Source organism: Acomys russatus, chromosome 15 (assembly GCF_903995435.1).
Source record: "Acomys russatus chromosome 15, mAcoRus1.1, whole genome shotgun sequence".
Lineage (NCBI taxonomy): Eukaryota > Metazoa > Chordata > Mammalia > Rodentia > Muridae > Acomys > Acomys russatus.
The window spans coordinates 66,917,879-66,929,424 of record NC_067151.1 but is presented as its reverse complement, the minus strand read 5'-3'; the positions used below and the strand labels follow the sequence as shown (position 1 = coordinate 66,929,424).

The following is an 11,546-nucleotide window of genomic DNA, read 5'->3' as shown; positions in this document are numbered from 1 at the left end:
CGAGTCCCAGTGCCGGGGAGGGGCAGGAAGTCTTCGGCAAGTAGTGCGCGCTGTGCGTAGAACTTCCGTGTGTTGGGAGCGGTCGGGGAGGGGGTCAACATATGGTACAGTGCTTAGTGACAAGACGACCGCGCCGAGGCTGTTGGCACTCACTAGGAGGCCCGCGGGCGGAGCGGGGAAGGGAACAGAGGGACACGGGAGCGAGTGGCTACGCGACATCCCTACTTTCGGGGGCCGGACCCGGAAAGGCCACCAAGACCCGTCCACCGTGCCACAACTCTTTAATTTGAAATAGTGGGTGGCTCTGAAAAGAGCCTTTGGGGTTTGCGGGCATATATAGACACATATACACACACGGAGCCGCCTCACTTGCCCTTCGCCTTATGGTGGCTCTCGGTCTTCTTGGGCAGCAGCACGGCCTGGATGTTGGGCAGGACGCCGCCCTGCGCGATCGTCACTTTGCCCAGGAGCTTGTTGAGCTCCTCGTCGTTGCGGATGGCCAGCTGCAGGTGGCGCGGGATGATGCGCGTCTTCTTGTTGTCGCGGGCCGCGTTGCCCGCCAGCTCCAGGATCTCGGCCGTCAGGTACTCCAGCACCGCCGCCATGTACACCGGGGCGCCGGCGCCCACGCGCTCCGCGTAGTTGCCCTTGCGCAGCAGCCGGTGCACGCGCCCCACCGGGAACTGCAGGCCGGCGCGGGACGACCGCGACTTGGCCTTGGCGCGGGCCTTGCCACCTTGTTTGCCTCGGCCGGACATCGTGAGCACGCAGACGCAGGGACGGGCGCGACCAGGAAACTGCAGGCCAGCGCGGCCGCCCCACCCTTTTATAGCCAGAGCCGCGATTGTCCGACCGACGCTCTCATTGGCTTGCGCGCGCGCTGACGCCGTGGCCAATAGGAGCGCGCGCACAGAGTCCGCTCATTTACATAAACCCGGCTCCCTCGCCTTGAGCGCCTCTCGGAACGCGCGAATCACGATGCGCGTGGTCACAGTCCTCACTTGCGTGCGGCCGTTGGAAGGAAGGCGAGCAGGAAACACATGCTTAGTTATGTGGATACTTTCCGTTCAGGAGGGTGGACCATAGCTTCTGATCCCTAGGAATTAGCTGGTACTTTCCACTTGAAACATTATGAAAGCTACTTGTTACATGCTCAGTGTTCCTGGCTAGTAGCCTCACTTTAAAATCGTCTGATTTAAAGGTTATTTCCATTCGCTGGGAACGAAAGGCTTGGTTTCTCATCCACAATTAGGAGTGGCTTCAGAGAAAGACCAAGTACGGTTCGCCGGTGTTTACTGAAATTATTGGGGTTTGGCAGCTCAGATTTGATTGCAGGTATCGAAGTAATGTAAAACTTAAAAGTTAGGCTGGTACTTTTGTCAACCATTTGTCCTAGGCTGGCTACTCAGAAGCTTCCAATGTTGGAGCCTGAGTGATGAAGTGCCATTATTTTACCACCGCGTTAGCAAAATATTACAGCCAGCATTTCTTTAATTTCTAATTTGTTAAGCTTTGTGGGAGATTGTAATGTACGCCAGTGAGAACCACGGATAGACATGTGGAATAGAAACGTAGTCCTAGTAACACAGTTACATAGTGTGTGTTACATAGTAACACAGTTACATAGTGTATGTTACATAGTAACATAATACTGTGGCGTGGTGAACTCCGCAAGGGTGAAGGCCCCAGGATTCGGCTTGAACAATTACTGCGTAGACAGTGTTATTAAACCAAGTGTGGTGGCACAGGCCTTTAATCCCAGCACTTAAGAGGCAGAGGTGGGTGGATCGCTTTGAGTTCGGGGCTAGCCTGGTCTACAAAGTTAGTCCAGGACAGCCAAGACTACACAGAGAAATCCTGTCTCGAAAAATAAAACAAAAACAAAAAGACAATACAGAGAAGCATCTTAAGTTGAGAAGTTGAAGGTATATCAAAGATTCTGATTAAATTTTTAAAATTTATATTGTGAATATGTCATCATACATTTGAGAGGTGTCTAGGGTTTAGCAGAGACCACACAGCCCTGCGTTGATGGACTGACTGACTGACTGACTGACTGATTGAACAGGGACCATGGGAAAGGTATCACCTTAAAGTATTTTATTAATCTGTATGTATTTGTCTTTAAATATAATTTAGTATGTTCTATTCCTGCAAAAAATGTTTTTGATAGCATTGGCTTTTTAAATTCTCTTTGTATTAGTACTGTCTGTCTCAGGAAGCAGCCCCCCTCAACCCACACACAGTCCTTAAGGTTGACCTTACTGGTTTAAAAATTGCCCCAGCCGCCTTCAGACATCTGTAACAATCTTACTATTTTAAAACACAGCAAACATGGATGGGACAGTGTAGAATGTGGGCGGGGCAGCTTCTGTAGCATCAAGCAGATGAAGTGGCCTGCTGTGACGTCAGAACTGACCGTAGGCAGGGGAGGGCCAGGGTTTCTTTTTCTGTTGCTGAAATACTCTAATGAGTGAATGAAACGTGAGGGTTCCCCACATCTCCAGGTTCCAGTCTGAGGTGGCCGGGAAGTCTCAGCAGCAGGAGCTTGAGAGAACTAGTCAGACTGCACCACAGCCGAGGGCAGCCGGGGTGCAGCAGAGAGAGGTGTATCTCCTCCACTCTGTCCTCAGCAGCTGCGGCCTCCCACAGCAGTTTTCCAAACAGTCCCTCTGTGCCTGCCCAGACGCCCTTCCCTCAGGTGAGTCTGCACCCCAGGGTCGTAGCCGAACTGAACAATTACTGGGAGATGCACTCACTGAGAGAATCAGACCGACCCTCTCAGGGCTCAGCCAACCTTGGGGTCCTGCTGTAACTTGAAACTTGAAGCCACCTTAGTTTCTAGAGCTGGCGGAGCACTGGGAACTGAAGGAAGCCAGGTCCACAAGAGCAGCATGTGCTGTTAACCCCTGAGCCACCTCTCTGACTGGCACTACGGGAGTCACAGGGGTTAACAGGAAATATAGAGGCTTCCAAGTACACATTTGAGCCAAATCTGCAAATGTTAAAAGTCAGCAGGGTAGAAGGTCACTATCATAGAGAGGTCTGGAATTCTTTTAAGCTAATATCTTTTTAAATATCAATAATTAGAAACTTTAGCAGTTGTATTTTTAAGAGGGAAGGGTGCTTTCCTACCTTTCTGTACCTGGAAGCTGGCTTTGTTTGTTTGTGGCAGCATAGCTCCTATCTACCTCACCCTCCTCCCCTGGCATGTTTTAAATTTTATTGACAATTCCACGCAGGTGTGCAACATACTTTGGTCATATTCACCTGCCGTTATCCCTTTTAACCCTTCTGAAGCTACTCAGTACACTGGAGGGGGTCCTGCTGTGACCTAACCTGATTCCATCTGCCCAAACACTTTCAAATAAGGCTAACTATGGGCGTGACTTCAATACAGTTCAGGCCGAATCAGTAGTCCTGGCTGTCCTGGAACTCACTCTGTACACCAGGCTGGCATTGAACTCAGAGATCCACCTGCCTCTGCCTCCCGAGTGCTAGGATTGAAGGCGTGCACCACCAGTGCCAGCTCATCATTAATCTCTTAAGTGAGGAAAAAGATTTGCCTATTAGATTCTAAGATTGAGAAATTATCCCGGATTAACTTCTATCACAGTTAGAGTGTCTATTACTGTGAAGAGACACCATGGCCAAGGCAAGTCTCATCAAGGCAGACATGTAACTGGGGCTGCCATACAGGGTCAGAGGCTTAGTCCATTATCATCATGGGGGGGGGGGCACATGACAGCTGCAGGCAGACATGGTGATGGAGATGGAGCTGAGGGGTCTGCATCTGGATCCAAAGGCAGCAGAAGGGGACTGGATTTTTACACTGGGCAGAGTTTGAGCATAGGAGAGCTCAAAGCCCACCCCCACGGTGACACACTTCCTCCAAGGCCACACCTCACAATAGTGCCACTCCCCAAGGACCAAGCATATCCAAACTGCTGAATAATCACCAGGGTCTTGGTCAAACAGAGTCCAGAAGGCTTAAGACAGCAGTACCCAGGCATGCACTGTCCCAGAACCCTTCAAAACTAGGCCCCCGTGCCAGGGAAGGCGCACGCTTTCTAGGGAAAGCAAGCCGGCAACCAGCAAGAGCTTCCTTCTTACACGACCCTCAGCAAGGCTGCCCCAGGTATGGCCCATGGAAGATGGATCTTCCCACACAAAAGACTTGGATGGGTCTACCCACTTCAGATGATTTAATTAAGAAAATGCTGCACAGGTGTGCCCAGGCACTTGGGTTTTAACTAATTCCGGATGCAGTCAGGTTGACATCCAAGTACAGCCATCAAAACATCTATTTCAAAACCAACATTGCTAGCTGGTAGTCTAAGAGTTTCTGCCTGGAAAACAAGTCAAAGCCACACAGAAAAATGGTCTTGAAACACCTAATAAAACAGTCACATAATATAGGTGTTAGGCGATAGACATTAGGTCAAATACATTATGATGCAATGTTGCATTTACTAACCTACATTTACACATCCTGAGGAAGTCATACTGACTTTCCACTGGCCTTGGCTACTGGCTGAAAGGCACAGCCTCAGCTGTGTGTACATGCGGGCTGCTCTCTCCACACAGCTGTCTACCTCCATCCTCTGCATCATTTCCCTTTGAGGCAGGGCCTCTCACCGAGCCTAGAGCTTAGTTTCAGATAGACTTGCTGGCCAGCAGGTCCCCTCGATCTATCTGTAGTCCCACCCCTAGCTCCGCCCGAGGCTGAGGTTGCACAGGAGACAAAGCACTGCCGTTCATGTTTCACAGCTGGAGACTGCATTCTTTCCATTCCAGAGTTGCTCAGCTCGTCACCCCCAGATAAGGCCCTACCAACAAACACTTTCAGCCAAGACTAGCTTGGAGAGCCAGTAAGTTTTGGGGGTTACTTATAAGTATGGGCAAGGTGTTACTGAAAAGCTTCCTCAGGTCCCAGAGAGGAGCCTCTGTATCCCGAAGCTCCACTTGCCAACACTTGAGCCTCTCCGCCCCAATCCATCACACCACCTTTCCTTGTTACACCCTAGGGGGAAGGGTTCTTGTGACTTTCATGTTCCAGGAGCTTTCCAGGCCTTGGAGAATTTATTTCCAGGGCCTTCTAAGCGTCCACGTTTTGCAGGAGAGAAAGTTTTCATTTGGAAGAAATAGCAATACAGAGACTCAGGGAAGCTGGGCTTGCTCACTCACTCATCCAATTAAAAAGAAAAAAGTAGAGGTTTAGTCAAGGTAGAGGAACAAATACAGATCCATTGACACCCCAAGTCCATCTTTGGGTCCTGCCACAAGCTTTCGGAACCTTGGTAGGCAAGAGGTAAGCCTGGCTAAGCAGGCCTAGTAAATGTGTGGTCTCTGACCACTGCTACCCTTCTGATCCTTCAAGCTGGGAAGTCTGCATTGCTGCCATCTTGTGAGGACATCTCTCGAAGCACAAAAGAGTCACTTCTACTCTAGGGTGTGGCATTGCCTTCACAGATGACTGCCCTCGCCTTCTATGGTGCATGAGAAAGGGGGACAGACACAAGGCAGAGATGCCAGGCTTAGCGCTGGAGAGCTGGCTCAGTGGTTAAGAGATGCCAGGCATTCAGTCCCCCTGTGGCCTCCACAGAAGTCATTTTTGTTGTTTTCCAAAAGTACATGTGCCTGTTTCTTAGGGGGATTAGGTTCCTGAAGTAGCTCACTGGGGAGTCAAACCACACTCTCTATAGAGCACTTTTCCTATGCCGGGGGTAGTCGATACTTGTTCAGGAAGTTCCCTGGGAGTTAATTATACAAGTCTTGGCTCAAGTGCATCGCTTTCTGTTGAATTTTTAGAAGCATGTGGTTACTTGGCGCACAAATACCCGCGGTAGTCTGGGCTGCAATCTGCAGGGACAACGTGGGAGGCAAATTGCAGCCCCAACACCATGGAAGTCGGTGTGACAGGAGCCAAGGAAACAATGGAGCAGCTGTCTGGGTAGAGAGGACTCTGCTGACTCACTGCAGAGCAGCGCCAGAAGGGAGAGAGACACTGCAGGGACGCTGACAGTAGGGAAAAAGCGAATCTAAGGCAAAAACAACACGAGAAACATTAGTGTGGCTAAGTAATTCTGATTGAATCCCTTCTGTGGTGCTGAATAAAACCCAAGACCTCATATATATACTAGGAAAGAGCTCTACCGCTGACCTTCATCCCCAAATATGCCACACTACAACGAAAAGAAATACTGTACAATCAAAACACCAATAAAAGACTCCAGCCTCTTGAAGCTGCGCATCAGTATGTCTTAAATCTTGTGACCTGAAACAGGAAGTTTAAGACATGGTGTGTAAACTAAAAACTGCAACTGAAACCAAAAGTAACCAAAGGTCTAGGTTTAGCATCTAAATGTTTTCAGAGCCATTTCTGAACCAAAGACAATAACGTTAACTCTCAGAGCACCCTCATGCTGGTATTTTTTTTATAAAAGGATTGTCTAAATGATCTCTATTCTAACAATATGTTAGCATGAATTTAATGTCACACACACTGCAGATACTTCACACACACACACACACACACACTCATCCAAGAGCATACACGTAACTTGATAAATGGCTTCTAACAAGGTGTGTGGAAGCAAAGAGGAAAACAAAACAAAACCCCACGTAGCGTCTTTCAGAGAGAAGGTGGGCTTCTCTACCAGGAGCCTTGGCGTAAGATTTTAAAACCCGGGCTCTACTAGGCAAAACTGTACTTGGTGACTTAGCCAGGAGCCCAGGAACCACAACAGCAGACGCACCGACGCCAGGCTCTCCTGCGACCCCACGCGGGGAAACACGTTCATAGGCGGAGCTGACGATGCTCACCGCCTGGGACCAGACGCCCACCCCACCTACACCTGCTGCCCTTTTCCCAGTGGCTGCGCTCCAGCCACCTGCCGACCCCCGTGGGGCGCACTCGGCCTGCTTCTGGATCCGCAAAAACAAAGCGAACGGACGAACGGCGAGCAAACAGGACGACCGCTGGTGGTCGCAGACCCGTGCGTCCGCCAGGACCGGGCGCTTTCAACGGCCGCACGCAAATGAGGACTGTGACCACGCGCGTGGTGATTCGCGCGTTCCGAGAGGCGCTCAAGGCGAGGGAGCCGGGTTTATGTAAATGAGCGGACTCTGTGCGCGCGCGCTCCTATTGGCCACGGCGTCAGCGCGCGCGCAAGCCAATGAGAGCGTCGGTCGGACAATCGCGGCTCTGGCTATAAAAGGGTGGGGCGGCCGCGCTGGCCTGCAGTTTCCTGATCGCGCCCGTCCCTGCGTCTGCGTGCTCACGATGTCCGGCCGAGGCAAACAAGGTGGCAAGGCCCGCGCCAAGGCCAAGTCGCGGTCGTCCCGCGCCGGCCTGCAGTTCCCGGTGGGGCGCGTGCACCGGCTGCTGCGCAAGGGCAACTACGCGGAGCGCGTGGGCGCCGGCGCCCCGGTGTACATGGCGGCGGTGCTGGAGTACCTGACGGCCGAGATCCTGGAGCTGGCGGGCAACGCGGCCCGCGACAACAAGAAGACGCGCATCATCCCGCGCCACCTGCAGCTGGCCATCCGCAACGACGAGGAGCTCAACAAGCTCCTGGGCAAAGTGACGATCGCGCAGGGCGGCGTCCTGCCCAACATCCAGGCCGTGCTGCTGCCCAAGAAGACCGAGAGCCACCATAAGGCGAAGGGCAAGTGAGGCGGCTCCGTGTGTGTATATGTGTCTATATATGCCCGCAAACCCCAAAGGCTCTTTTCAGAGCCACCCACTATTTCAAATTAAAGAGTTGTGGCACGGTGGACGGGTCTTGGTGGCCTTTCCGGGTCCGGCCCCCGAAAGTAGGGATGTCGCGTAGCCACTCGCTCCCGTGTCCCTCTGCTCCCTTCCCCGCTCCGCCCGCGGGCCTCCTAGTGAGTGCCAACAGCCTCGGCGCGGTCGTCTTGTCACTAAGCACTGTACCATATGTTGACCCCCCTCCCCGACCGCTCCCAACACACGGAAGTTCTACGCACAGCGCGCACTACTTGCCGAAGACTTCCTGCCCCTCCCCGGCACTGGGACTCGACCAGCAGGTCGTGGCCAGGCTAGACTTAAGTTGCAGCTAGAGCCCTCGTCTCATCCGCCCGGTCCTCCTGCAAGGTCTAGGAAAGGAATCTGTCCCGTAAACACCGGGCGCGGGCAGCTCTAGGGATCGTGGGGGCCGCCTGGGCCTGGACGGCACCGAAAAACCTACTAGCTTAGTTCTGCTCTGCGACTTTGGACGGCGGGCGGGCGGGCGGGCGGGCGGGCGGGGCGCGCAAGCTGGGACCTCTAGCCTACCGGTAGCTACGAGAGGCGGCCGCGGCCGCGGCCCCGGCCCCGGCCCCACCCGCGCGGAACGTAGGCAAAGTCAGCAGGCCCGAGGGCGGGACCAGGGGGCGGTGCCGGGCCGGTGACCGCACGACCAATGGCCCGGCAGCGCGGGCCTTTCAAGCGGCTGTCTCCGCCCCGCCGTGGGGGAGACTGCGCCTATAAAGGCGGCGGGCTCGGTCCCGGGTCAGGTCTCCTGCGCTCCTGACCTGTGAGTCTCCTGTCTCCGCCATGGCTCGCACGAAGCAGACGGCGCGCAAGTCCACCGGCGGCAAGGCCCCGCGCAAGCAGCTGGCCACCAAGGCTGCCCGCAAGAGCGCGCCGGCCACGGGCGGCGTGAAGAAGCCGCACCGCTACCGGCCGGGCACCGTGGCCCTGCGCGAGATCCGGCGCTACCAGAAGTCCACCGAGCTGCTGATCCGCAAGCTGCCCTTCCAGCGCCTGGTGCGCGAGATCGCGCAGGACTTCAAGACGGACCTGCGCTTCCAGAGCTCGGCCGTCATGGCGCTGCAGGAGGCGAGCGAGGCCTACCTGGTGGGGCTGTTCGAGGACACCAACCTCTGCGCCATCCACGCCAAGCGCGTCACCATCATGCCCAAGGACATCCAGCTCGCCCGCCGCATCCGCGGGGAGCGCGCCTGAGCTCGACCTCGGTTCCTTCCATCCATCCATCCATCAAAGGCTCTTTTCAGAGCCGCCACATGCGCCCTGAAGGAGCTGGTTACCTCTTAGTATAGTCTTTAGGAGGCTTATTTAAGTGAATTAAGTAATAGCGAGGTGAAGTTAATACATAAATGGGAGCAAGGAGAGAAAGATGGGAAGAGAGAAAAGGGGAGCTAAAATGTCTGGGTTGAGTATGCCAGCGATGCCCTGCAGTAGCAGGGACCTAACAAGTAAGTTCTCCCGCTTTACCCCTATATAAGTCTGCTGAGCTTCCTGTCCAGCCGAGGGTTTATAGACACTGCAAAGTTTCAGCTGGTATGTTGATGAGGGTGTATTCGAAATCGTGCTTGAGGGACTGGGCAATTTGAGTCAAGCGCAGCAGAAAATTTAAAATTCTGGATTCTAGTCCAGGGGGTCAAAGGTCGGGCAGTAAGTACTAAAGGTCACTGTCAGGGACCTTTCCTCTTGTCACCGGCCAGTTCTGAACGTGTGCTGTGAGCTTGCTAGTACAACCAGGACACAGCACCTCAGTCTAAGGCGTGGCTGAGCATAAAGAGGGTGGCAGGTGATAGATACTATGTAACCTCGTGACTTTGCTGAAGCCGGCGGGTCATTCTGAATAGCTGAACGCTGGGAAGACCTGGCTTCCAGCTCGTAATTAACTTACTGAATTTCTAGACTGCTGAGGATAGTAACCCTGCCCCGCTCCTGCCACACAATGTCTGGGAGCTTACTGTGCGTTCATGGTCCGAGTTGAGTGGACCACTGTCAAGTTATAATCCAGTGACACCTTTCTCTAACGTCTGAGGAATTAGAGCTCCTTTGAATTCAACGTTCCTATGATCTGACTGTGGTAATTGGTTAGTTTCTCCACTTACTCCGATCTAATTTACTTTAAACGCCAACAGGGCTGTTCTGGTCCCCTCCCAGTGGCAAATTTCTTTCCGAGCAGAAATAGGCTCTGGTGGTCAAGGAATGACGTAATGTTTGGCAGCGTTCTGCACCTGTGGGCAGGACCTGAGACTCAAAGACCACAGCAAATACCTCAGGCCACTGCCAGGAGGTCTCCCAGAAAGCAAATTTGAGCGGCGGCTTGGAGCTGTGTGCCAGCCGCACATCTGTACCTAGCATCTTCCTGAGCTTTGCTTCAATGGTTCAGCCCAAAAGTTCTCAGAACCACGTGACTTTAGTACATCAAAGATATTAGCGGCCAAGCTGACCTCTAAGCATGCAGATTTACAACCATGAATTGAAACTAAGACAGATTTAAAAAGCAAAGTGCCAACCACTGTAAATACCAAAGCTAGCCAAGGTTGCCCCACCCACACCAGAAATCTGTGCAGCCTGTGTTATATTTCTAAGGCAGACAGGGGCTTAGTAGGATCAGCTATGGCCCCTTTGCCATTCTGACTTTTAGGGCCATATTGTTCCCTTCAATATCCTGAGTACTCACTTGCCAGACTCAAAGGTAGGAGACTAAGAAGAGGGAAAGAATGAAACAAGAAGGGGATAGGCCAGTTTACACTGGGTACTGCAGGACCTGGCCCCTCAGGCTGCTGTGGGACAGTGGTTTCCTAAGGAAAGTCAGTGACTTGCCTGCCTCCAGGGCTGCTACACAGCACAGCTGTGGACTTTGACCCTGAGAGAATTGAGTCAGGTTCTCCACTAAGCTGCCCTAAACCTGGTCTGTTATAGAAGAAAACAGCTGACAGTACACATGAGCATGTGCTTACTTTCTCAGAAAATGCAGATTTGACCACATTCCTCTCCCCTACCCTCGAACCAGGTCTCCCAAGGACACTGCTGCCTAACACAAACACACAGAAATTTGCAAAAGAAAATATTCTCATAATATCAGGTGTTTCCAGGAAAGGAACTGGCATTATTAAATTTTTTTGTTTTTGTTTATTTGTTTTCTTTTTTTAAAGAAAGATTTTTAAATTTTTTATTTATATATGAGTGATTTATCTGCCAAAGAATGCATCAGATCACACTATGGATGGTTGTGAACCACCATGTGGTTGTTGGGAATTGAATTCAGGACCTCTGGAAGAGCAGGTGGTACTCTTAACCACTGAGCCATCTCTCCAGCCACTTGTTTTTGGTTTTTCAAGACAGGATTTGTCTATGCAGTACAGCCTTGGCTGTCCTGGACTCGCTTTGGAGATCAAGCTGGCCTCAAGCTCACAGAGATCCACCTGCCTCTGCCTCTGCTTTCCCGAGTGCTGGGATTACAGTGCTAATATTGTTGGGTTTTTATACAGCGGATGGTAGCCTCAGCTGGGGCAAAGGTAGAAGTGGACACAGGCAGAGTGAAGGCTGAAAGGGGCAAGATGTACAGTTCACAGATTTGGTGCCTTGGGCATTTGGAGAATGCAAAAGGAAGGAGGCCCGGGCCTGAGGAGCAGTTCTCAGCCTGTGTGCTGCGACCAACCCCTTTGGGGAGCAAATGACTTTAAGAAAACAAGTATTTACATTATGATTCATAGCAGTAGCAAAATTACAATTATAAAGTAGCAATGAAGATAGTTTTATGATTGGGGGTCACCACATC

At 52.2% G+C, this 11,546-nt stretch overlaps 2 protein-coding genes and 1 pseudogene across 2 annotated transcripts; 2 read left to right on the top strand and 1 right to left on the bottom strand.

Moving 5' to 3' along the window:
- Positions 1 to 350: 350 nt before the first annotated feature.
- Positions 351 to 783, bottom strand: LOC127199579 (histone H2A type 2-A). The gene has a single exon (XM_051157730.1). The coding sequence runs from the start codon at positions 756 to 758 to the stop codon at positions 366 to 368; it is 393 nt and encodes a 130-aa protein (XP_051013687.1). The 5' UTR covers positions 759 to 783; the 3' UTR covers positions 351 to 365.
- A 6,471-nt stretch (positions 784 to 7,254) lies between these two features.
- Positions 7,255 to 7,693, top strand: LOC127199578 (histone H2A type 2-A). Its single transcript, XM_051157729.1, has one exon. It carries the CDS (start codon positions 7,286 to 7,288, stop codon positions 7,676 to 7,678), a length of 393 nt encoding a protein of 130 aa, XP_051013686.1. The 5' UTR covers positions 7,255 to 7,285; the 3' UTR covers positions 7,679 to 7,693.
- Positions 7,694 to 8,426: 733 nt separating this feature from the next.
- On the top strand, positions 8,427 to 9,042 carry LOC127199577 (histone H3-like; annotated as a pseudogene).
- Positions 9,043 to 11,546: the final 2,504 nt, after the last annotated feature.

Bases quoted from the DNA above. Each gene is read 5' to 3' on its own strand.
- LOC127199579 (XM_051157730.1), bottom strand. From the start codon at position 758: ATGTCCGGCCGAGGCAAACAAGGTGGCAAGGCCCGCGCCAAGGCCAAG.
- LOC127199578 (XM_051157729.1), top strand. From the start codon at position 7,286: ATGTCCGGCCGAGGCAAACAAGGTGGCAAGGCCCGCGCCAAGGCCAAG.